The sequence below is a fragment of the Babylonia areolata genome, chromosome 10, assembly GCF_041734735.1.
Source record: "Babylonia areolata isolate BAREFJ2019XMU chromosome 10, ASM4173473v1, whole genome shotgun sequence".
In the NCBI taxonomy this organism is placed as follows: domain Eukaryota; kingdom Metazoa; phylum Mollusca; class Gastropoda; order Neogastropoda; family Buccinidae; genus Babylonia; species Babylonia areolata.
The window spans coordinates 9,147,607-9,172,606 of NC_134885.1; the positions used below are offsets into that span (position 1 = coordinate 9,147,607).

The following is a 25,000-nucleotide window of genomic DNA, read 5'->3' on the forward strand; positions in this document are numbered from 1 at the left end:
TGGTCAGGCATTACTATCATACAGTTAACTCTCTCCATACGAACGGCGAAAGAGACGACGTTAACAGCGTTTCTCCCCAATTACCACCATCAAAATATTACAAGCGGAAGCCTCTTACACTGAAGAGGTGAATGTTGACAAAGATACCACAATTCTGATGACGGAAGCTACAGGTTGGATCATTGAGACACCCACTGGACATCCGAGGAGTCTGTGTAGAGAAGAAGAGAGGACTGGCCGTACTGAGTGAGTTAAAAGGGTGTCACCTCTGTGCAACAATATCGACCGATATTACTTAAAAATGATGCCACCTCTGTACACAATTATGGACCAGTATTACTTAAAATGATGCCACCTCTGTCAACAATATACACTGATACTGCTTAAAATAGTGCCTGGTGCCACCTCTGTGCAAAAATACAGACCGATATTACTTAAAATGACCCCAACTCTGTCAACAACATAGACCAATATTTAATTAAAATGGTGCCACCTCTGTCAACAATATAGACCGATATTACTTAAAATGGTGCCACCTCTGTACAAAAACATAGACCGATATTACTTAAAATGGTGCTACCTCTGTACAACAATATAGACCGTTGTTACTTAAAATGATGCCACCTCTTTCAACAATATAGACCGTTGTTACTTAAAATGATGCCACCTCTGTGCAACAGCGTAAACCAGTGTCACTCAGTATGGTGCCACCTCTGTGCAACAATATAAACTGATAAAAGTTAAAAGGGTACCACCTCTGTTCAACAAAACATAATTATATTAGTTAATTAAAAGGGTCCCACTTCTAGACAACAATATAGACCAATATCAATTGAAAGGGTCCCTTCTCTGTGTAACAATATACACCAATATTAGTTTAAAAGGGTCCCTTCTCTGTGTAACAATATACACCAATATTAGTTTAAAAGGGTGCCACCTCTGTGCAACAACACAGAACAATACTTGTTAATTAAAAGGGTGACGATGATGATGAGAAGACGAAGAAGAAGATGATGAGAAGAAGGAGAAGAAGAAGATGGTAATGATGATCATGATGATGAGAAGAAGAAGATGAGGAGGAGGAGGAGGAGGAGAAGAAGATGATGATGATGATAATGATGATGATGATGATGAAGAGGAGGAGGAGGAGAAGAAGAAGATGATGATGATGAAGATGATGATGATGATGATAAGAAGAAGAAGATGATGATGATGATGATGATGATGATGATAAGAAGAAGAAGAAGAATATGATGATGATGATGATCATGATCATGATCATGATCATGATGATGATAAGAAGAAGATGATGATGATGATGAAGATGATGATAATGATCATGATGATGAAGATGATGATGATGATAAGAAGAAGAAGAACAAGAAGATGATGATGAAGATGATGATGAAGATGATGTTGATGATGATGATGATAAGAAGAAGAAGATGATCATGATGATGATGATGATGATGATGATGATGATGATGATGATGATGATGACAAGAAGCAGCAGCAGTGAAAGACTGACCAGCATCATCATGTTGGAGGCAGGTGGGTCGGCAGACCCGCGAAGCTGGTTGTGAAGGTCCACGATTTCCTTCTGCTCTTCTGCCGGCAACACTGTCACCACATCACACCACATCACATCGCATCACACAACAGCTCATCACATCACATCACATCACATCAAACCACACCACATCACATCAAACCACACAACATCACATCGCATTACATCACACCACATCACATCGCATCACACAACAGCTCATCACATCACATCACATCACATCAAACCACACCACATCACATCAAACCACACCACATCACATCGCATTACATCACACCACATCACATCGCATCACACAACAGCTCATCACATCACATCACATCAAACCACACCACATCACACTACACCACACCACACCACATCACATCACTTCAAACTACACCACACCACATCGCACTACACCACATCACATCAAACCAAACCACACCACATCACATCACATCAAACCATACCACATCACATCACACTACATCACACCACACCACATCACATCAAATCACATCACACCACATCACAACACACCACACCACAACACACCACACCACATCACACCACACCACACCACACCACACCACATCACATCGCATCACACAACAGCTCATATCACATCACACCACATCATAGTCACATCACATCAAACCACAGCACACCATACCGCTCCACATCACATCACATCACATCACACCACACATCACATCGCATCACACAACAGCTCATCACATCACATCACATCACACCACATCACGTCTCGTCACACCACATTACATCACACCACATCACACACACACACACACACACACACACACACACACACACACACACACACACACACATTTTTTGCCACATTGTCTTTATAATAAAGGGACGAAAATCCTTAACCTAAACCAACATCAAAATACAGAATTATCTCCCTTGTTTCAGCTGCGAACCAGTTTGGGTGAAAGCTGTTGAATCATAATGAGGATTTACTTCCCTTTTCCTGAATCTCTCACACACACACACACACACACACACACACACACACACACACACACACACACACACACACACACACACACACACACACACACACACACACACACACACACACACACACACACACACACACACACACACACACTAGGGTATAATAGCCGAATGGTTAAAGCATTGGAATTTCAATCCAGGGCCGCGAGTTAGAATTTCGGTGACGGCGCCTGGTGGGTAAAGGGTGGAGATTTTTACGATCTCCCAGGTCAACATATGAGTAGACCTGCTAGTGCCTAAAACCCACTTCATGTGTATACGCACACAGATGATCAAATACGCACGTTAAAGATCCTGTAATTCATGTCAACTTTAGTTGGGTTATGGAAACAAGAACATACCCAGCATGCACCCCCCGAAAACGGAGTATGGCTGCCTACATGGCAGGATAAATAATAATAACAATTTTTTTTTTTTTAACCAAAAAAACACGGTCAACACGTAAAATGCTACATGTTTGTCTGAGTGTGTATATATCCGTGCCTGAAACCTGATTGAATGACACAGGAAACGAATGATGAGCGCCCAGTGGCAGCCGTCAGTCGGCTCTACCCAGATAGACAGCCTGCTGTGCAAATGACCCCGTGTTTGTAAAGCGCTTAGAGCTTGGTCTCCAACCGAGGATAGACGCTACATAAGTATCCATATCAATCAATCCATATCGAAACGCACAAAGAAACAGACACAAGTGAAAGAAAACGTCTCTCCATACGAACGGCGAAAGAGACGACGTTAACAGCGTTTCACCCCAGTTACCATCATCAAAATATTGCAAGCGGAAGGCTCTTATACTGAAGAGGTGAATGTTGACAAAGAATACCACAATTCTGACGACGGAAGCTAAAGGTTGGGTCATTGAGACACCCACTGGACATCCGAGGGGTCTGTGTAGAGGAGAAGAGAAGACTGGCCGTACTGAGTGAGTTAATACATATCTGGTAACACTTCCCCGTTCTGTATAGTTTGTAATCACCCGTGAAGTGCAGTGCCTTCTCTCTCTCTCTCTCTCTCTCTCTCTCTCTCTCTCTCTCTCTCTCTCTCAAAGATGATTTTTCTTGCTAATTTCTTTGTTCATGACTAAAAAAAACCCCACCACCATTTTGGAAGATACATGTGACCAAGCCCTTTCATAACCAAGTCACAACATATTGAGGAACTGATATAAAAGTCGGAACAGTCACACATCAACTGCGTGAAAGTTTAGGTGATACCTATCATTAACCCACAACGTATGTGTGAAGTTTGAAATCACAATTATTGCTGACGAAATTGAGAACTAAGACGAGCTTGGAAGCGGTAGTGAGGTGCAGAGATGTGGCGGAGTGATGGCCCTAGAGGCAACGCGTCCGCATAGGAAGCGAGAGAATCTGAGCGCACTGGTTCGATTCCCATGGTCGCCAATATTTCCTCCCCTGCCACTAGACCTTGAGTGGTGGTCTGAACGCTAGTCATTCGGATGAGACGATAAACCGAGGTCCCGTGTGCAGCATGCACTTAGCGCACGTAAAAGAACCCACGGCAGTAAAAGGGTTGTCCCTGGCAAACTTCTGTTTAAAAAAAGAAATCCACTTCGATAGGAAAACAAAAATTGCAGGCAGGAAAAAATACTAAAGAGTGGGTGGCTCATTCCCTGGGGAGAGCAGCCCGAATTTCACACAGAGAAATATATTGTGACCAAAAAAAAAAGAGTAATAAATTGACAAGTATGTTTTTAGAATATCCATGGAGTATAACAAATGTGTGCAGAAATGGGCACCATACATAAATATCGTACAAGATTAAGATTTGTATTATGTATAATTAAACCTATATTACTTTGATATGAATTGGGGCTTAGCAGTACCAGTGGAAACAATGTGTGAACAGATAGTTTACTGTCATTACTACAATTTCATTGTAATTTGTGTGTTATAACATCACACAGATCAATGTTTGAATTGATATTTGCTGTTCTGGCGATGTGATGCTTGATATGGAAATGGCTGATGTTCGGAAAGCCTTCCTAATGTGAAATATTTATTTGGTATGTAAACCTTTGTCTGAATGAAAAATGTTTGGAAAAAAAAGAGTAATACAATACAAAACAATATAACACAATACAACACAATGCAATGCAATACAGTACAATACAATACAACACAATGTAACACAATACAATATAACACAATGCAACACAACACAATACAATACAATACAGTACAATATAACACAATACAACACAATATTATACATACAATACAATACAATAGTTAGGAAGCGGGGTGAGAGTGGTCGGGGGGTGGGGGGGGCGGGTCTGGCAGGAGGACGATTGGAGGCGGGGTGGATGTTGGTGCGTGTGTGTGTGGGGGGGGGGGAGGAGGGAGGGTAGGAGGGGGGGGGAGGAGGGTAGGGACGGATGTTGATTGATGAGACTCACCAAAGAGAGTGTCTCCAGGTTCGCCCAAGCAGGCGGAGTGCCCTTCGTCGATCTTAAACTTGGGCTGGCATGTCTCCCCCGCCTGGCTCCGCGACACCGCCATCAACAGCAGCGCTTGAAAGGACACAGCAAAACATCAGTGATGATGATGGTGGTGGTGGTGACGACGACGATTACGATGATGATAATAATGATGGTGATGATGATGATGGTGACGACGACGATTACGATGATGATAATAATGATGGTGATGATGATAATTATGATGATGATGATGATGATGGTGACGACGACAACGACTATGATAATAATGATGGTGATGGTGATGATGATGATGGTGACGACGACGATTATGACGACACCGACAATGACGATGATGATAATGATGATAGTGATGATGATGATGATGATGATAATGGTGACGACGACGATTCCGACGACAACGACGATGACGATGATGATGATAATAGTTATGGTGATGGTGATGGTGATAATGATGATGATGATAATGGTGACGACGACGATTCCGACGACAACGACGATGACGATGATGATAATAATGATGGTGATGATGATGATGGTGACGACGACGATTACGATGACAACGACGATGACCATGGTGATAATAATAATGGTGATGATGACGACGATTACGACAACGACGATGGTTGATGATGATGACGATGACGACGGCAGTGGCACCGATGTAAATGATGATGATAACGACGACGATTATGACGACAACGACGACAATGATGGTGATAATGATGATGATGATGATAATGATGACACAATGATGATGATGACGACGACGATTTCGACCACAACGATGATGACAGCGATATTAATAATGGTGGTGATGATGATGATTATGATGACGACGGCGGCAGTGACACATGATGATGATGATGACGACGACGACAACGACGACGACGACGACAATTGATCCATGACCCAGTGAACACTCACATAGCTTTCAGGATCATTAACGTGCGTTCTTATTCGATTCTCTGCGGGCAGATCACATGGAGTTGAGGCACCAGCAGATTGGGAGCAACCTGTTGAGCCTCGTACCTTTAACAGGTGTATCAAAAACGGGCGATCAATCGGACATTACGTCGAGCGACAATTCGGCGTTTAACTCTCTCCAGACGAACGGCGAAAGAGACGACGTTAACAGCGTTTCACCCCAATTACCATCATCAAAATATTGCAAGAGGAAGGCTCTTATACTGAAGAGGTGAATGTTGACAAAGAATACCACAGTTCTGACGACGGAAGCTAAAGGTTGGGTCATTGAGACACCCACTGGACATCCGAGGGGTCTGTGTAGAGGAGAAGAGAGGACTGGCCGTACTGAGTGAGTTGAACTATTCGGCCACCACACCCATCGCAGTGTTATGGTCAGGGAATGACTGTCATCCATGACCTCGATTTCAACTCAACCGTGAATGGTTAGGATCGCTGAGACGATAAACCGAGTTCCCTTGTGCAGCATGCATTTAGCGCACGGAAAAGAAACCACGACAACAATTGCGTTGTCCCTGGAAAAGTCTGTAAAGAACCCACGAAAACAAATGGATTGTCTATGGTAAAAAAATCTTCTTTAGGGAAAAAGAAAAGCTGATTTGATTGTAAAAGTAACGTATCTGCGGACAGAAAAGGAAAATGATTTATATTAACTCTCTCCATACGAACGGCGAAAGAGAAGACGTTAACAGCGTTTCACCCCAATTACCACCATCAAAATACTGCAAGCGGAAGGCTCTTATACTGAAGAGGTGAATGTTGACAAAGAATATCACAATTCTGACGACGGAAGCTAAAGGTTGGGTCATTGAGACACCCACTGGACATCCGAGGGGTCTGTGTAGAAGAGAAGAGAGGACTGGCCGTACTGAGTGAGTTAATGGCACTGCGCCGTAGTGTAGCGACGCGCTCTGCTCCCTAGGGACAGCAGCCCGAATTTCACACAGAGAAATCTGTTGTGATTAAATATGTGATAGCGTTAGCGCTGGAGGGCATTAATTTATTATTAGAGAAATTTAATGAATTAACACATCATCCATACCCACAGCGCCAGGTTGTAACAAGGTACACTTGGTGGTAAAAGGGCTGTGGTTTAGGGATGGATTTAATTTGAATAAACGGAATTGAAACATTAAAAGGGAATAACTTGGATCTATTTTGTGATGGATCTTAATCCTGTCGGCGATGTCACTTTTGTAACCGTGCTCCCGAGTGCTATATAAGGGGACGGTACAAAAGAACTAACTAATGATGATTGACTGTATTAAAGGATAGACAAGAATTCCCGCGCACAGGCCAGGAACATATAGAGGCCAGTCACAAAAGGGTTTTCTATTGTTTTATTCACAATCGTTATAAGAAGAAGAAGAAATAAGGAGAATAACATATAATACAATACAATACAATGCAATGCAATGCAATGTAATGCAAACCAGTACAATACAGTGCAATGAAAACCAATATAATGTAATGCAATATAATATAATATAACGCAAAACAACACAATACAATAAAATACAACACAACACAGTACAACGCAACACAACACAATACAACAAATACAACACAATGAACATAATACCCTACAATACAATACAACACAATACAACACAATGCAATAATATACTATACTATACCATACCATACCATACCATACCATACCTATACTATACTATACTATACCATACCATACCATACCATACTATACCATACCATACCATACTATACTATACCATACCATACCATACCATACCATACCATACTATACTATACTATACTATACTATACTATACTATACTATACTATACTATACAATGCAACACTCAAGCCTCCTGATCACGACAGGGTGAATATACATCCAGAAAGCAACTGTGTCATGTTTTTTGACTCACTTGTGTAAACAAAGTGAGTCTATGTTTTAACCCGGTGTTCGGTTGTCTGTGTGTGTGTGTGTGTCCGTGTGTCCGTGTGTCTGTGTGTCCGTGGTAAACTTTAAAATTGACATTTTCTCTGCAAATACTTTGTCTGTTGACTCCAAATTAGGCATAAAAATAGGAAAAATTCAGTTCTTTCCAGTCATCTTGTTTAAAATAATATTGCACCTCTGGGATGGGCACAAAAAAATAATAAAACGAAGCCTAATTATATGCAAACTGCATTTACTGTTATATTCATGTTTTTTGTATTCTCTAAACTTGGCACTTTGATATTCTGACCCAACAACAAGAGCAGTCATTATTATCATTTTTTGTTCAAACAGGAACTTCTTTTGCTAAGCATGGAAGTTTTATTTATTTTGCAAACGTTTTGCTGCAGATAGTAAAAAAGGGAAATTACTCTGTAATTAATGCTAGGGGACTTAATTTATCACAAGTGAGTCTTGAAGGCCTTGCCTCTCTTGTTTTTGTTTGTTTGTTTGTTGTTTGTTTTTCTAAGCTGGAAATATGATCGAAACATTTTTTTTGGATAATTGCCCTTCCCTGTTCCGCCTTCTGTCTGTATCTCTGTCTGTCTATCTGTCTGCCTGCCTGTGTGTCTGTGTCAGTGTCTGTAAGTCACCGCTACAACATTACGCTCGACAATGAACGCAAAAAAAAAAAAAATTATGTCAATTTGTGTTGCTCACCAGACTTCATTTCCTGCGATTGATATCATTCATAATTGGATCAATATCTCCCGTCTCTGGAGGGGGGGGGGGGGAATCTTGGGTGCTGGGGGAAAGGAGGCGGAGGGAGGGTGTGAGGCGGAGGGGGGGCCTGGGGGGGGGGGCCGGGGGGGGGGGGGTTAGACGAGGAAACGGCATTGAAGGTTTCAGAAGAGTGTAGGCAAATGCCCATGGAGTCATAATCATCAAACGGGGGAATTGTAAATCTGGTATGAATTTTTTTTTTTTTTTCCAGTTATACCTGCATTGAAAATCTTCCAAACTTTTTTTTTTTTTTTTTTTTTAATGTTCTGGAGAGTGATAGACGGAAGGGATGAGCAATGGAGGTTTGCAGGGTAGGGAGTTGAAGGGGGGGGGGGTTAGGGGTGGAAGGGTGTGGAAGGGGGAGGGCGGGATCGCTTCGTGCAACTGCAATTATTGAGTTCGTGTCTTGGTTACAAAACATAACAAAACACACACACACACACACACACACACACACACACACACACACACACACACACACACACACACACACACACACACACACACACACACACACACACACACACACACACACACACACACACACAAACTGAGGCAGGACTCGTGCAGATATAAATTATGCAATTAACTTTTTTTCTTTTTTTTTTTTTTTTTTTTTTTTGTTAAGTACGTGGGCAAACTGCAGCAAAGACATGCGACACGGAACATGCACATGCAACGCTGTTTCCTTTCTGCCAGAGCTTTCCATTTAAAGCTTTTACAGACAGCAAAGCCGATGGATCACTATCGATCTTTTTTGTCTTTCTGTCTCTACCTGTTTGTTCTGTCTTTCTGTATTCCTAGTCTTTCGGATGAGACGATAAACCGAGGTCCCGTGTGCAGCACGCACTTGGCGCACTGAAAAAGAACCCATGGCAACGAGAGTGTTGTCCTCTGGCGAAATTACGTAAAATGAAATCCACTTTCATAGGTACACAAATATGTAAGCATGCACTCAAGGCCTGACTAAGCGCGTTGGGTTATGCTGCTGGTCAGGCATCTGCTCAACAGATGTGGTGTAGCGTGTATGGATTTGTCCGAACGCAGTGACGCCTCCTTGAGAAAGTGAAAGTGAAAGTGAAAAGTGAAATGTATTCCTTTTCTTTTCTTTTTTTTTAGGGTTTTTTTGTTGTTGTCAGTGATAAGAACAACATTGCTTGGCACCAACGGTGAACTGATTGACCGCCGTTCCTTTTGAATGATTGATTGAACTCCAGTCATCAGTCCTTTTGCTTCTTTTCTCTACTCCCTGACACACACACACACACACACACACACACACACACACACACACACACACACACACATACATGCACACACACACACACATGCACAAACACGCACACACACACACACACACACACACACACACACACACACACACACACATACAAACACAAACACTCACACACACACACACACACACACACACACACACACACACACACACACACATGCACACACACACACACACATGCACAAACACTCACACACACACACACACACACACACACACACACACACACACATGCACAAACACTCACACACACACACACACACACACACACACACACATACATGCACAAACATACACACACACACACACAGCCTCACACACACACACACACACACACACACACACACACACACACATACATGCACAAACACTCACACATACACACACACACACACACACACACACATACATGCACAAACACTCACACACACACACACACACACACACACACACACACACACATACATACATACATACATACACAAACACTCACACACACACACACACACACACACACACACACTTCCTCTCACTGATAACAAAGTGTTGCCACCACCTTCCCCCCCCCCACTCCCAGCCCCCCCCCCCCCTTCCCCCCCCTCCCCCCCCCCCTCCTTTTGAATGATTGATTGAACTCCAGTCATCAGTCCTTTTGCTTCTTTTCTCTACTCCCTGACACACACACACACACACACACACACACACACACACACACACATACATGCACAAACACTCACACACACACACACACACACACACACACACACATACATACATACATACATACACACACACACACACACACACACACACACACACACACACACACACACACACACATACATGCACAAACACTCACTCACACACACACACACATACATGCACAAACACTCACACACACACACACACACACACACACACACACATACATACACACACACACACACACACACACACACACACACACACACACACACACACACACACTTCCTCTCACTGATAACAAAGTGTTGCCACCACCTCCACCCCCCCACCCACCCCCCACCCCCACCCCCCTTCTTACTTTCGTCCCCGTCCCTTGCTTGTTTTGGAAACAAAACGTTTGTTTTGGAGACCAGACATGATGGTTGCTTGCACCTCCACCCCCTTCCCCCTTTCCCCCTGCCCCCCTCACACACACACACGTCCTCTCACCGATAACAAAGTGGTACCACCACCTCCACCACCTTCCCCCTCTACCCCCCCCTCCCACACACACGTCCTCTCACTGGTAACAAAGTGTTACCACCATCTCCACCCCCTCTACCCCCCCACCCCCCCTCCCACACACAGATCTTCTCATCGGTAACAAAGTGTTGCTACCACCTCCACCCCCTCTATCCCTCCCCCTCCCACACACACATCCTCTCATTGGTAACAAAGTGTTGCTACCACCTCCACCCCCCCTTACCCCCCGCCCCTCCCACACACACGTCCTCTTACTGGTAACAAAGTGTTGCTACCACCTCTACCCCCTCTATCCCTCCCCCTCCCACACACACATCCTCTCATTGGTAACAAAGTGTTACCATCATCTCCACCCCCTCTACCCCCCCCCCCCTCCTCCCACACACAGATCTTCTCATTGGTAACAAAGTGTTACCACCATTTCCACCCCCTCTACCTCCCTCCTCACACACACGACCTCTCATTGGTAACAAAGTGTGGCTACCACGTCCACCCCCTTCTCCCTCCCTCCTCCCTCCTCACACATATCTCCACCCCCTCTACCCCCCTCCCCCACACACGTCCTCTCACTGATGACAAAGTGTAGCCACTACCTCCACCACCTCCCCCCCCCCCTCTTCCACCCCCCTGCTACACACACGTCCTCTCATTGGTAACAAAGTGTTGCCACTACCTCCACCCCCTCCCCCCCCCCTGCTACACAAACATCCTCTCATTGATAACAAAGTGGTACCACTACATACCACCCTCTACCCCCCCCCCCACTCCCACACACACATCCTCTTACTGGTAACAAAGTGTTGCTACCACCTCCACCCCATCTACCCCCCCCTCCCACACACACATCCTCTTACTGGTAACAAAGTGTTGCTACCACCTCCACCCCCTCTACCCCCCCCCTCCCACACACACATCCTCTCATTGGTAACAAAGTGTTGCCACAAACTCCACCCCCACTACCCCCCTCCCACACACACATCCTCTCACTGATGACAAAGTGGTGCCACTACCTCCACCCCCTTCTTATTTCCGTCCCCGCCCCTTGAATGTTTTGGAAACAATACGTTGTTTTGGAGACCAAACATGATGGTTGCTTGACGTATTCTGACGTGCGCGTGCACGTGGGTGTGTGCGGGTGCGTGTGCGTGTGTGTGTTTGTGTGTGTTTGTGCGTGCGCACGTGCGTCTGTGTGTCTGTCTCTTGTGTGTGTGTGTGTGTGTGTGTGTGTGTGTGAGTGTTTTTGTGCGTGTGCGTGTGCGTGTGTGTGTGTGTGTCTGTGTGTGTGTGTTAGTGAGCGTGTGTATGTGTGCGTGTTTTGTGTGTATGTGTCTGTCTGTTGTGTATGAGTGTGTGTGTGTGTGTGTGTGTGTGTGTTCGGGGGGTGGTAGTGGGGGGATATGTGTGTTTGTGTGTCTGTATGTGTGTGTCCTTGTAAGTGTGTGTGTGTCTGTGCGTGTCTGTGCCTGTGTGCAAAACATGAATGTGATCACTCCATCCTGAAATGACTTTCTTTTGTACACATCTCTGCCATACACAGCATACCAGACGGCCTGTTAATTTGCTCTCTCTCTATATATATATATCACGTTCACTCGTCCTATGATTAATACATGAGCACTAACAAAAACATGCACTGAGTAGATTTGAGTCCGCACTTAACCCCCCCCCCCCCCTCCCCTCCGCCCCCCTCCCCACTGCAATCAACAAGGTTTTGTTGAATTACAAGCATTCATCAACCTTTTCCTACCCCCCCCCCCATTATTCTGGTTTTCTGTTCCACTGGTTCTGACTGACACGACGGGCATTCCGCCCTGAGTTAACCCCAGTGTGGTCTGCTGGGGTGCGCGCGTTATGATTTGATTTGATTTGGTTTGATCAAGCTGTGAATTAATTCCGCGCTTTGAATAGCAGTCAGTCTGCAATCTACACCATAGACAAAGTGGAGAGAGACACAACACAACACGCCCCAGCAGAGATGAGTGAGCATGTCGATCATTTCGTGAAGTTGATACCGCCCCCTCAGTCTGTCTGTCTCTGTCTTTTTGTCTGTCTGTCTGTCTGTCTGTCTGTCTGTCTGTCTCTCTCTCTCTCTCTCTCTCTCTCTGTGCCCTGTTATGACAATGATGAAGCCGTCTCCCCCCCCCTCTCTCTCTCTCTCTCTCTCTCTCTCTCTCTCTCTCTCTCTGTATCTCACTCTGCCACAATTTTGGTCAATGCTTATAGGCACTATGTACTGTAACCCCCTTGCCAAAAGGGTATCTTTGCCAATGGCAATAACATCAGTGTCAGTGTCAGTATCTCTCTCTGCCTCTGTGTGTGCGCGAATGTGTGCATGTGTGTGTGTGTGTGTGTGTGTGTGTGTGTGTGTGTGTGTGTGTGTGTGTGTGTGCCCCCCTCTCTATCTGTCTATCTGTCTATCCCTCTTTCCTCACTCTCGCTCTCTCTCTCTTCTTTTCTCTTTTTTTTTCTCCTTCTTTTCTGTTTTGCCCCTGAGGGCTGGATGCAAAACAAAACAAACAAAAAAAAAAGAAAAAAGAAAAAAAGCAGCCATACTTACTCCACTACCATCGTGACGAGAGAAAAAAATCGTTTCGTTTCGTTTCTATCTAAAACTATCTATTTATCTATCTGTCTGTCTGTCACTCTCTCTGTCCTCTCTCTTTCTGTCAGTGCATGTCTTCCTCTGACTCCCATTCTTCTTCTTCTTCTTCTTCTTCTTCTTCTTCTTCTTCTTGTGTGTGTGTGTGTGTGTGTGTGTGTGTGTGTGTGTGTGTGTAAGTACGTATGTACATGTAATGTACCAATTGTTCCAGTTTTCATCGCTTTGTTACCTTTAATAGACTATTCAAGTTCCTATTCTTATTCGTCGTTCTTATTATTTTATTTTATTTCAGTTTATTTCTTTATTTTTATGTTTTGTGTCGTTCTTTATTTTTTTATGTTTTGTGTCGTTAAATGGGCAGAATTGTAAAAAGGCCTTTACTGTGCCTAATTCTTTACCCATTAAAGATTCAATCAATCAATCTTCTCTCTCTCTCTCTCTCTCTCTCTCTCTCTCTCTCTCTCTCTCTCTCTCTCTCTCTCTCTCTCTCTCTCGCTATTTTCTGACTTCTTCTTCTACTTGACGACCAACATTAGTATGCTGATAAAAATTGTCGTGTTGCGGGAGGTTGCTGTTGGGCGCAATTTAGCTGGGCTACCGAGGGATGTTCTGTTAACTAGAAGGGGAGATGGGGCACACAGTCCACTAGTGGTGTGCTCGCCATCTCCAGCTAGGCCAATCCGGCTATCGTATATAGCGGTCCCCCGGTGAATACACCTGACCGGCACAGCCCTAGCCTTCTACGACACTACTTACCTGGGGTGGGGGGCAGGGGGGGGGCAGGGGGAGGGGAAGGAGTGGAAGCCGGGGGGGGGGGGGGGAGGGGGATCTGTCTATCTCTACATTTACCCACTGCGTGGGGCTGGGGTCTGAGTGTGTTCTGCTCGACGAAACAACGTCTCCTGCTCATCTGTCACATTTGATTAAAACTTTCCGTGACATGTCAGTACTGTCCAGGCTGATAAATTTAGTCCCCGGGTGGGAAGTCTTCAACAAAAAGGGGGAAAAGAAAGTGTGACACGATAACCGTCTGTAGGTGTGGCAATATGTTCCAATATATATTGGTTTCTGACAGCACCATCACCCACATAAGTATTTTACATAAGTATTTTAGTCAAAGAAATCGCGCACGTGCGGTATAATCGACCTGTGCTGGGATTGAAGAAACGAAGTTATTTCCATATCAGTCTCGGGACGTAGATTAGATAAATGTGCATCCTTTATTACATCTATTTATTGACTTATTTCCTTATTGCTGGCATTTTCCTCTTCCCTCCAACTGGTAGGGGGTTTTTTTCTGTAACGCGCCATTCGTTTATAAATGAGGTTGGTCTTCTACTGTGATGTATTATTGTACATTGTGTTTTCATACATGGTAAAAACTGAATCAATAAAAAATATTTGGAAACATTATATCTGTCTGTCTGTTTATATACAAATCTATATCTATAGATAGATAGATAGATAGATTAACAAGTAGGTCTGCAACTCACGGTTCTCACACACACACACACACACACACAAGAGGTTTTGAATTTCAGTTCGAATGCAGTGTTTCACTCCTCTTTTGCTTTATGGAGGATAGTTGATAGATAACCATAAAGCAGTTCGTTGAACTAGTTAACCGTTAAAAACGTAAGATACCCATCCGAAATAGTCAACTCGCTAGTACATGAAAGCAGTCAATGAAAATAGAAAAAAAAATCAGGTTCAGTTTTAAAACCCCTTCAGTAACAAGGGGGGGGGGGGGGGGGCAGTAGAAAATAAGTGGTGTTTCAGGCCATAAAACAATATCCAAAACAATAAGCCTAAAACTGAGAAAAATGGTCTGGATATATACCACCACTCTAGAGATAAACTGTCAATTTTCAGCCTTCCAGAGCTACTTCCCTTTTTTTTTCCTGATGACGTCATCAGTGAATTTATCATGCACGTAGGTAATACGTTTACGGCAGTCAAGGGATGTTATAGGATGTACCAAAGTGTGTGGACTGATCCATATATACAACACTATATCTGTTGTTGGGAAAATGATAAGATAATAAAATGAGTTATATATATATATATATATATATATATATATATATATATATATATATATATATAGATAGATAGATAGATAGATATAGATATATATATATATATATATGATAGTCAGTCGTGTCCGACTATGACCATCAGAACAGCAGAGGAGGCAACTGCTGTTCCGACTATTTGGGCTAGAATTTGATTATAGTGGAGAGTGTCTTGCCCAAGTACATCCCCACTCTCTCGGCCAAGAGGGTTTTAGGACAGTCGGCGTTGGGATGGTTCCCAAAGGCCAACTAGCCCACAAGGCTGCAGCACTAAGAACCAGTGCCATTTTGCCTCCTAGTTTGAGAGTCATAGTCCTTCACAAAAGACCAAGCTGTAAATGGTTTCCCCATTGACTGGAGAAACCATTGATAATACAGCTCTCACTTTGCTGTTGGTCCAAATGTAAACTTGCGTCAATCTGTGATATAAGTCGAGTGTTGGGCCTTAATATATATATATATATATATATATATATATATATATATATATATATATATATATATAAGGACCACCTGTCTGACCTATGCATAAGCCCAAAGTGCTGATCCACAAAGTAGTGCTGGAGAAAAAAAAAACTGCTGACCTACTATGATTAATAAATAAAACTCATATAGCTTTCCCATTCCAATCCTAAACTGGAGTCTTTCCCCTTCCAGACTTTTATCATATAGAGGTGAGGTGATAAACGGGTACACCTACTTCACTGTCTTGTGCTACATGCTAGACAGTACATTCACCCACGGCACAAGAGGCAATAGCCGAGTGGTTAAAGCGTTGGACTGTCAATCTGAGGGTCCCGGGTTCGAATCACGGTGACGGCGCCTGGTGGGTAAAGGGTGGAGATTTTTACGATCTCCCAGGTCAACATATGTGCAGACCTGCTAGTGCCTGAACCCCCTTCGTGTGTATATGCAAGCAGAAGATCAAATACGCACGTTAAAGATCCTGTAATCCATGTCAGCGTTCGGTGGGTTATGGAAACAAGAACATACTCAGCATGCACACCCCCGAAAACGGGGTATGGCTGCCTACATGGCGGGGTAAAAACGGTTATACACGTAGAAGCCCACTCGTGTGCATACGAGTGAACGCAGAAGAATAAGAGACAAACACAGAGTCACAGCCGTCAGGGCTCTTCCCATAGCAGTTTCGGTTTCAGTTTCTGAAGGAGGCGTCACTGCGTTCGGACAACTCCATACACGCTACACCACATCTGCTGGGCAGATGCCTGACGAGCAGCATAACCTTTTTTTATATTATAATTATTATTTATGTATGTTTTGTTTTTTTTATTTGTGTAAGCTTATCTATTATTTATTCACCTTTTTTTTCTTTTTTTTCTTCAAGGCCTGACTAAGCGCGTTGGGTTACGCTGCTGGTCAGGCATCTGCTTGGCAGATGTGGTGTAGCGTATATGGATTTGTCCAAACGCAGTGACACCTCCTTGAGCTACTGAAACTGAAACTGAAACATAACCCATCCTGCTCAGTCAGGGCCTTGAGTGCGTGCTTATATATTTGTGTACCTATCAGAGTGGATTTCTTCTACAGGATTATGCCAGAGGACGACACTCTCGTTGCCATGGGTTCTTTTTCAGTGCGCCAAGTACGTGCTGCACACGGGACCTCGGTTTATCGTCTCATCCGAATGACTAGCGTCCAGACCACCACTCAAGGTCTAGTGGAGGGGGAGAAGATATCGGCAGCTGAAGCCGTGATTCGAACCAGCGCGCTCAGATTCCCTCGCTTCCTAAGCGAACGCGTTACCTCTAGGCCATCACTCCACACATGCAATGAACATATCTTGCAGTCATTCAGTGTGAAGACATGAGAGACATAGTAAACTTTGCATACAATGATAAGTCATACATGGGATAAATACTAAAAGAAAACAGGCTTTAATATCATACTTTTCTTTAAAACTATGACGTACATGATTAAAACAAAGCTATTGAACAGTATTCAGCGCACACACACACACACACACACACACACACACACACACACACACACACGCACGCACGCACGCACGCACGCACGAACACACACACAAACACACACACACACACACACACACACACACACACACACACACACACACACACACACACACACACACAAGGATTGATTTTAAAAACGGCTGTGTGTCAAGATTAAGTATTTAAAAGCTGAATCGACCGGGAAATAAAACTGTTCTAGGTTCTAAGAATTTTCGGTTTGGGAAATCAATAGCGTTTCCCTGCGGGTACAAATTTGTAGCATTGTGTGAGAATATGGCTGTCATCGCTTATTATCTATATTGATTTTTGTTTCATCCGCAGTTTGTACTGTTCAACCAGAGCCCCTTGTTTGACACCAACTATCTTGCTGGACACAAAAAGAGAAAGCTTAAACTGATTCAATGAAACAACGGTAAAAGCCCTGGAGGGTTTTTTGGACCGACCTGAATATTTCTGAACTTCTGCAAGCAGCAGATACGAGACTGGCATTTAATTTGCATGTGATTGGCGTTGGGTGTAAAACTGGGTTTATCATCAATTGAATTGATCGATTGATGAGCGCCCGATGCAGTCGGCTCTACCCAGGTAGGAAGCCTGTTGTGCAGAAGACTCCGAGATTGTAAAGCGCTTAAAGCTTGGTCTCCGACCGAGGATAGGCGCTATATAAGTATCCATATCATCATCATCATCATCAATTGTTGTTCTTCCCAACTTGTTTTTATTCCGTTCTTTCTCTGTCTCTGTACCTTGCAGTTGGAATGAACTTCCTTTTTCGCTTCGTCAAGTCTCCACACTCAGCTCTATCAAGTCTGGCCTTAAAACCCACCTCTTCCCAAAATAGCCTCCCTTGCCTGCCCTTCCTTGTCTTTAGTTTCTGCAGTATTAGAGTTATGCATGCGTGTGAATGACTGGTGCGAAAGCGCTTTGATTTGTCTCTGCACAAGATCCAGCGCTATATGAATACCATTATTATTATTATTATTTATTCGTTCGATTTTGTGCCATTGCTAAAAAGATGGGGGACAGGGGTCTGGGTTTTCCTGAAATCAATAATCATTTCTTTCGTTGTTGTTTTTTTACATTTAAATTGAAGCAGTTGTACTTGCACCACGAGGAAAATATCTCAATTTCTCAAAAGAGACAGTGTCAGAGTTAGAAAGCTCTTCGAGGGCAGAGCCATCAGTATATTCATTCAGGGGTGTTGTTTCTGTACTAGTGCAATCATTGGTGTGTAGTGTGAATAGTTAAGGTGTCAGTACTGCTCCTTGAGGAGCACCAGTTGAAGTGGTTTTGAAAGAGGAAATAGACGGGCGCAATAGCCGAGTGGTTAGAGCGTTGGACTGTCAATCTGAGGGTCCCGGGTTCGAATCACGGTGACGGCGTCTGGTGGGTGAAGGATGGAGATTTTTACGATCTCCCAGGTCAACATATGTGCAGACCTGCTAGTGCCTGAACCCCCTTCGTGTGTATATGCAAGCAGAAGATCAAATACGCACGTTAAAGATCCCGTAATCCATGTCAGCGTTCGGTGGGTTATGGAAACAAGAACATACCCTGCATGCACACCCCCGAAAACGGAGTATGACTGCCTACATGGCGGGGTAAAAACGGTCATACACGTAAAAGCCCACTCGTGTGCATACGAGTGAACGTGGGAGCTGCAGCCTACGAACGAAGAAGAAGAAGAAAGAGGAAAGAGCTTGAAGAAAACGGACAGACTGGGTTATGTTGACGATAAAATGGGTGATCCATACAACGATTTTTGAAATGACGTTAAGGGAAATAAGCTTCAGTGCCGTCAGATGCGGTTGGATGGTACTGAATGCAGAAGAAAAATCAATAAACAGAATACGATCGAAAGAATTTCGTTACCCAAGGCGAATGTATACGTGGTGAAGGACAGTGAGTGTTGCGTCGGCAGAGCATTGAATTGGCTCTGCATGCAAATTGATGTTGATCATCGTATGGAACAGTGTATGACAGGTGTACTTGAGAATTATGCGTTCACATGTGTACTTGAGAATTACGCGTTCAAAGCGCTTCATCACAGTAGGGGGAGGGGGAGAGCAATGGGGCGATAGTCGTTCATGAAAACAGGTCTACAGTGCTACGTATCATGTAAACTACGTCTCGATAGCTCTACTGTCTTAGTGTTATTGCTTCGCTTCAATAACGCTACGCGCCAATAGCGCTACGTATCAACAGCGTTTCGTGTCATTATCACTACGTTTAATAGCAGTGTGTGTCGATAGCACTACTGTTTTCAATTCATTTCATCGCTTCGGCTCAGTAGCGCTACGCGTCAATAGCGTTACACGTCAATAGCGTTACACGTGTCAGCATCACTATGTTCAATGGCACTACGTGTCGATAGCACTGCTGTTTAAAGAGTTGCCACAATGTATCAGAAGTGTTATGTGACAATAGCGCTACGTGTCGATAGCTAGCTTTTTTTTTCTTCTTTCTTTATTTTTCGTGTGTGCTAACCTACTTTGAAAAATAAAAAAAAAATCATTGTTACGTGTCAATGGCGCTACATCTCAGTTTCGGTACGTGTTTAAAGCACTTTTTTTTGGGGGGGGGGGGGGGCGGGGGGAGGGAGAGGTGTGTGTGGGGGGGGAGAGAGTGGGTGGGGGGGTCAGGGGGGTAACTAAACTTATCACCGCATTTCATTGGCGCAATACTACGGATGCAGAACTATCAAAACAGCCTTGTACTCGATGCAGTGTAATTCGATCCTGCTGTCTCTGTTTCTTTGTACTCAGTCTCTGTCACACAGACGGAGACTTGTTGAGGGTGAGGGTGGGGGTGGGAGAGGGGGGAGACTGAGGGTGGAGGAGGGAGAGAACAAGGACTGCTTTGTACAAGAAATTTAACCTAATGCCCAAAGATTCTTCTTCTTCTTTTTTTTTTTTTTTTTTTTTCTTCTTCTTCTCCTTCTTCTTCTTCTTCTTCATTCTTCTTCTTCTTCTTTTTCTTCTTCTTCTTTTTTTTTCTTCTTCTTCTTCTTCTTCTTCTTCTTCTTCTTCTTTTTTCTTCTTCTTCTTCTTCTTCTTCTTCTTCTTCTTCTTCTTCTTCTTCTTCTTCTTCTTCTTCTTCTTCTTCTTCTTCTTCTTTTTTTTTCTTCTTCTTCGTCTTCTTCTCTTTTTTTCTCTTTTTTTTAACGAAAATCAAATCGGGTAGATTCGGACGGGGAGATTACTCAGACGACCCTCTTTGAAATCTATTTTTGAAGTACCCGGACCGAGTGATCTGATTACATCGCAAGTCACAGCGATATGTTGAAGGAAATCCTGTCTGCAAATCCTGTCAAGCATGCACAAAGGTCATGCCCCATCTGTCTGAGAGAAGGCAGCAAAAAGTCGACTTTCCCCAAACTTAAGTTTTTCCTTCTTGCCTGACATAATAAAAGCAGAAGTGTGTGTGTGTGTGTGTGTGTGTACGCCAAATACGTAAAAACGCACGAAGCGTTGTCAAATGATTTAGGTACTCCATTATCTTGTTCAAGGAACGAAGAAATTGTGAATGCAAAGCCAGTGTCTTGTGAAGACGCCACACGTACCCCTTTCACAGAACTGCACGTACAGTAGATCATTGAAAAACCCTGACATTTCGTCACAGTCATTGAACATCAATAATAATAATGGTATCTATATAGCGCTGAATCTTGTGCAGAGACAAATCAAAGCGCTTTCGCACTAGTCATTCACACGCATGCATAACTCTAAAACTGTAGAAACTAAAGACAAGGAAGAGGCGGGCAAGGGAGGCTATTTTGGGAAGAGGTGGGTTTTAAGGCCAGACTTGATAGAGCTGAGTGTGGAGACTTGTCGAAGCGAAAGAGGAAGTTCATTCCAATTGCAAGGTCCAGAAACAGAGAAAGAACGGCGGCCAACAGTCGAGTGTTTGAATCTGGGTGTGCGTAAACAGAGTGGATCCGAAGCCGATCGTAGTGAGCGAGATGGAGTGTAGAGGTGAAGGCAGCCGCAGAGATAGGAAGGGGCAGTTTTGTGAATACATCTATAACATAGAGTGCTGATCTTGTACTTTATTGAAACGTACATTGAAACGTATAAAAGTGTGTCCATGAATAAGCTGTGATACAGACAATGTTATCTGGAGAATTGAATTATGCTTCCTGGCTAACAAAAAAAAAAAAAGAAGAAATGTGTCCATGATTAATCTGTGATACTGACAATGTTATTTGGAGAATTTAATTATGCTTCCTGGCTTAAAAAAAAAAAAAAAAAAAAAAAGAAGAAGAAAGAATTAAAGATGTCATGAGCTACTGAAATCTCTGAATGCATTTGTCAGTTATTTCACGAAATCAAAGAAATCATCCTTTCTCGGCGCGCGAGATACTTGTTCAACAAGACAGACGTCAGCACGACAGTTTTGTTGATTTGCACTGTATGATCCGCCGCGCTTTTCCAACGTCGGATCGGGGATTATTGTAACAGCTGGCAAATCTTTTTCTTTCTTTTTTTCTTCTTCTTCTTCTTCCTTTTTGCTGCTCCGCCGTCTGCACCGTTTCAGTGGCATTGCTCCCACGCCTCTCATTCCGAGTCCCCCCCCCCCCCCCCCCTCCACCCCCCCTCCCCTTATTACACGGTCACACCCGGGTTCGTCTATTACAGCTGGCAAAACTTCAGTTGAATACAGAGAAATCACATTGATCAACGTTCGGTCTCTATCGTGGAGATCGATTGATTGATTGATATGGATCTAATAATAATAATAATAATAATAATAATAACGGTACTTATATAGCGCTGAATCTTGTGCATGGACAAATCTAAGCGCTTTCGCACCAGTCATTCTCACGCACGCATAACTCTAAAACTGGAGAAACTAAAGACAAGGAAGAGGCAGGGAAGGGAGGCTATTTTGGGAAAGAGGTGGGTTTTAAGGCCAGACTTGAAAGAGCTGAATGTATACTTATATAGCGCCTATATCCTCGGTCGGAGACCAGGCTCTTAGCGCTTTTACAAACACGGGATCATTTTGCATAACAGGCTGCCTACCCTGGGTAGAGCCGACTGCATGGCGGCTGATCATCACGTTATTTTGTTGGTAGAGATGAACAGGTAGGAGGATCAACACAGCGCGAGCCTCGCAACCTGAATATTACGGTGTGAGGGGAACAACGCCTGCTGCAAAAGTGGTGCGCAAAGTTGGGTGGTGGTGTTTTTTTGTGTGTATGTTTTTTTGTTGTTGTTTTTTTGTGTTTGTTTGGTTTGGGGGGGTGTTTTTTTTTTTTTGCTTTATTGTTGTTGGGGTTTTTTGTGGGGTGGTTTTTTTGTTTGTTTGTTGTTGTTTTTTTGGGGGGGTGTTTCTTTTGTGGGGGGTTGTTTGTTTGCTTGTTTTTTTGGGGGGGATAGTTGTGGGGGGGTTTTTTTTACCCCCACCCACCCACACACCCACCGAACAGTATAATGCCTGCTAGCAACCCAGCCTACACTTGCTTGTGTTTAGCCAGCCACCCATGACGCTCTCGTGTCTCTTACTGTTTGACTCCAAGTTGACTCGCTTGACTGAACATGGGCTTTCAGTTGATGGCGGGGGAGACTTTCCTTGAAACCGAATTTAGTCATGGCGTTCGGCTGTGTCTCCTTTAGTTATATAATTATTATAATAGTAGTGGTGGTATTTTCAAGATGCATCATTATCACTGTTGAAGGATGATATGACAGGTGACCCCCCCCCCCCCCCCCCGACCCCTCCCTCCCCCCCCGCCCCCCACACACACCCTTCCCCCTACCCCCACCCTCCTTCGTATTATGAACCTTGCATTCATTTTAACGTAGACTGTCTGCTTGTGTGATTATCTAGGGAAGGAAGTGAATAGCAACCTCATTTTAGCTACACACACACACACACACACACACGCACACACACACACACACAGCACATACACACGCACACAAACATACACACGCTCCCTCACACACACACACACACACACACACACACACACACACACACACACACACACACACACACACATCTCGTACACAGAATGAAGCACGCTGAAATCTCTTCTTTCTTTCCCTCTCTCTCTCTCTCTCTCTCTCTCTCTCTCTCTCTCTCTCTGTGCCCTTCCAACTTCAAACTATCGCTATTACTTGCTAACAAAAACAAAACTGTTCAAACACGTCTCGCCACTTATAATCATTTACAAAGCTTTTCAAATCAGAAATATGTAAAATTATCAGCCATTGCTGTGTTGTTTTCATACCACACCTCTAGATGTGTTAACCTGTGTTGATATGGGTCAAAGGACTAATCAATGACTACGTCAAGTCTCTCTCTCTCTCTCTCTCTCTCTCTCTCTCTCTCTGCCTTTCCCACCTTATGCCATAATGTGTAATGTAAATTGTTCATTTTATTGATACTGTTTGTCAAATGTGTATGGTTGACTGAGAACCTTCCTCACCCTCTATCCCCCATTCTGATGTGTAGTGCGGTGTGTGTTGTGTGTGTTTGTTTCTTTCATTTTGTTCATTTTTTTCCCTATGCATTTTACTAACACCATGCTAGTCAGTGCCTGTATGCCATGTGTGTGTGTGTGTGTGTGTGTGTGTGTGTGTGTGTGTGTGTGTGTGTGTGTGTGTGTGGTGGTTGTTGTTTTGTTTTGATTTATGTATATTTTTTCCTCTGTTATGTATCTCTACTAACACCATGCTTTCATTTTATTAAATATTGTGTAGTGTAGACCCTATTCAGGGCGGGGACTGGATGTAAAAAAGCACACCAGTGCTTATCTATTATCCTCGAAATAAAGAATTTCTCTTGTCTTGTCTCTCTCTCTGTCTCTCTCTTTCTCTGTGCCTCCCACCTCCAATGCTTCTCTAATCACCTTCCATACACACACGCTGCAAATTCTATATCAAGCTTTGAAGTTTATTTCACATTACAGACCCCGCGTATCCTATTGCGGAGCAGAACAACCGTTTCACATTAACTGAGAAGGAGACTTGTAGTGATTAACCTTATACACAAGGTGTGGAGACAGAGAGAGAGAGGGGGGGGGAAGAGAGGGATATATAGATGTGAGTATAGTATATAT

The 25,000-nt window shown here is 43.7% G+C and overlaps 1 protein-coding gene across 2 annotated transcripts in view; it reads right to left on the reverse strand.

The window, feature by feature from the left end:
• The window catches only part of LOC143286759 (cysteine-rich venom protein LEI1-like), a 61,970-nt gene that overhangs the window by 24,036 nt on the left and 12,934 nt on the right, over positions 1–25,000 (reverse strand). For both annotated transcript variants that reach the window (XM_076594505.1, XM_076594504.1), the window contains exons 3-4: positions 5,013–5,126; positions 1,529–1,620 (exon numbers count right to left, since the gene is read on the reverse strand). In XM_076594505.1, coding sequence (XP_076450620.1) covers positions 1,529–1,620; positions 5,013–5,126 — 206 coding nt within the window. The remainder of the gene's footprint in view (positions 1–1,528; positions 1,621–5,012; positions 5,127–25,000) is intronic.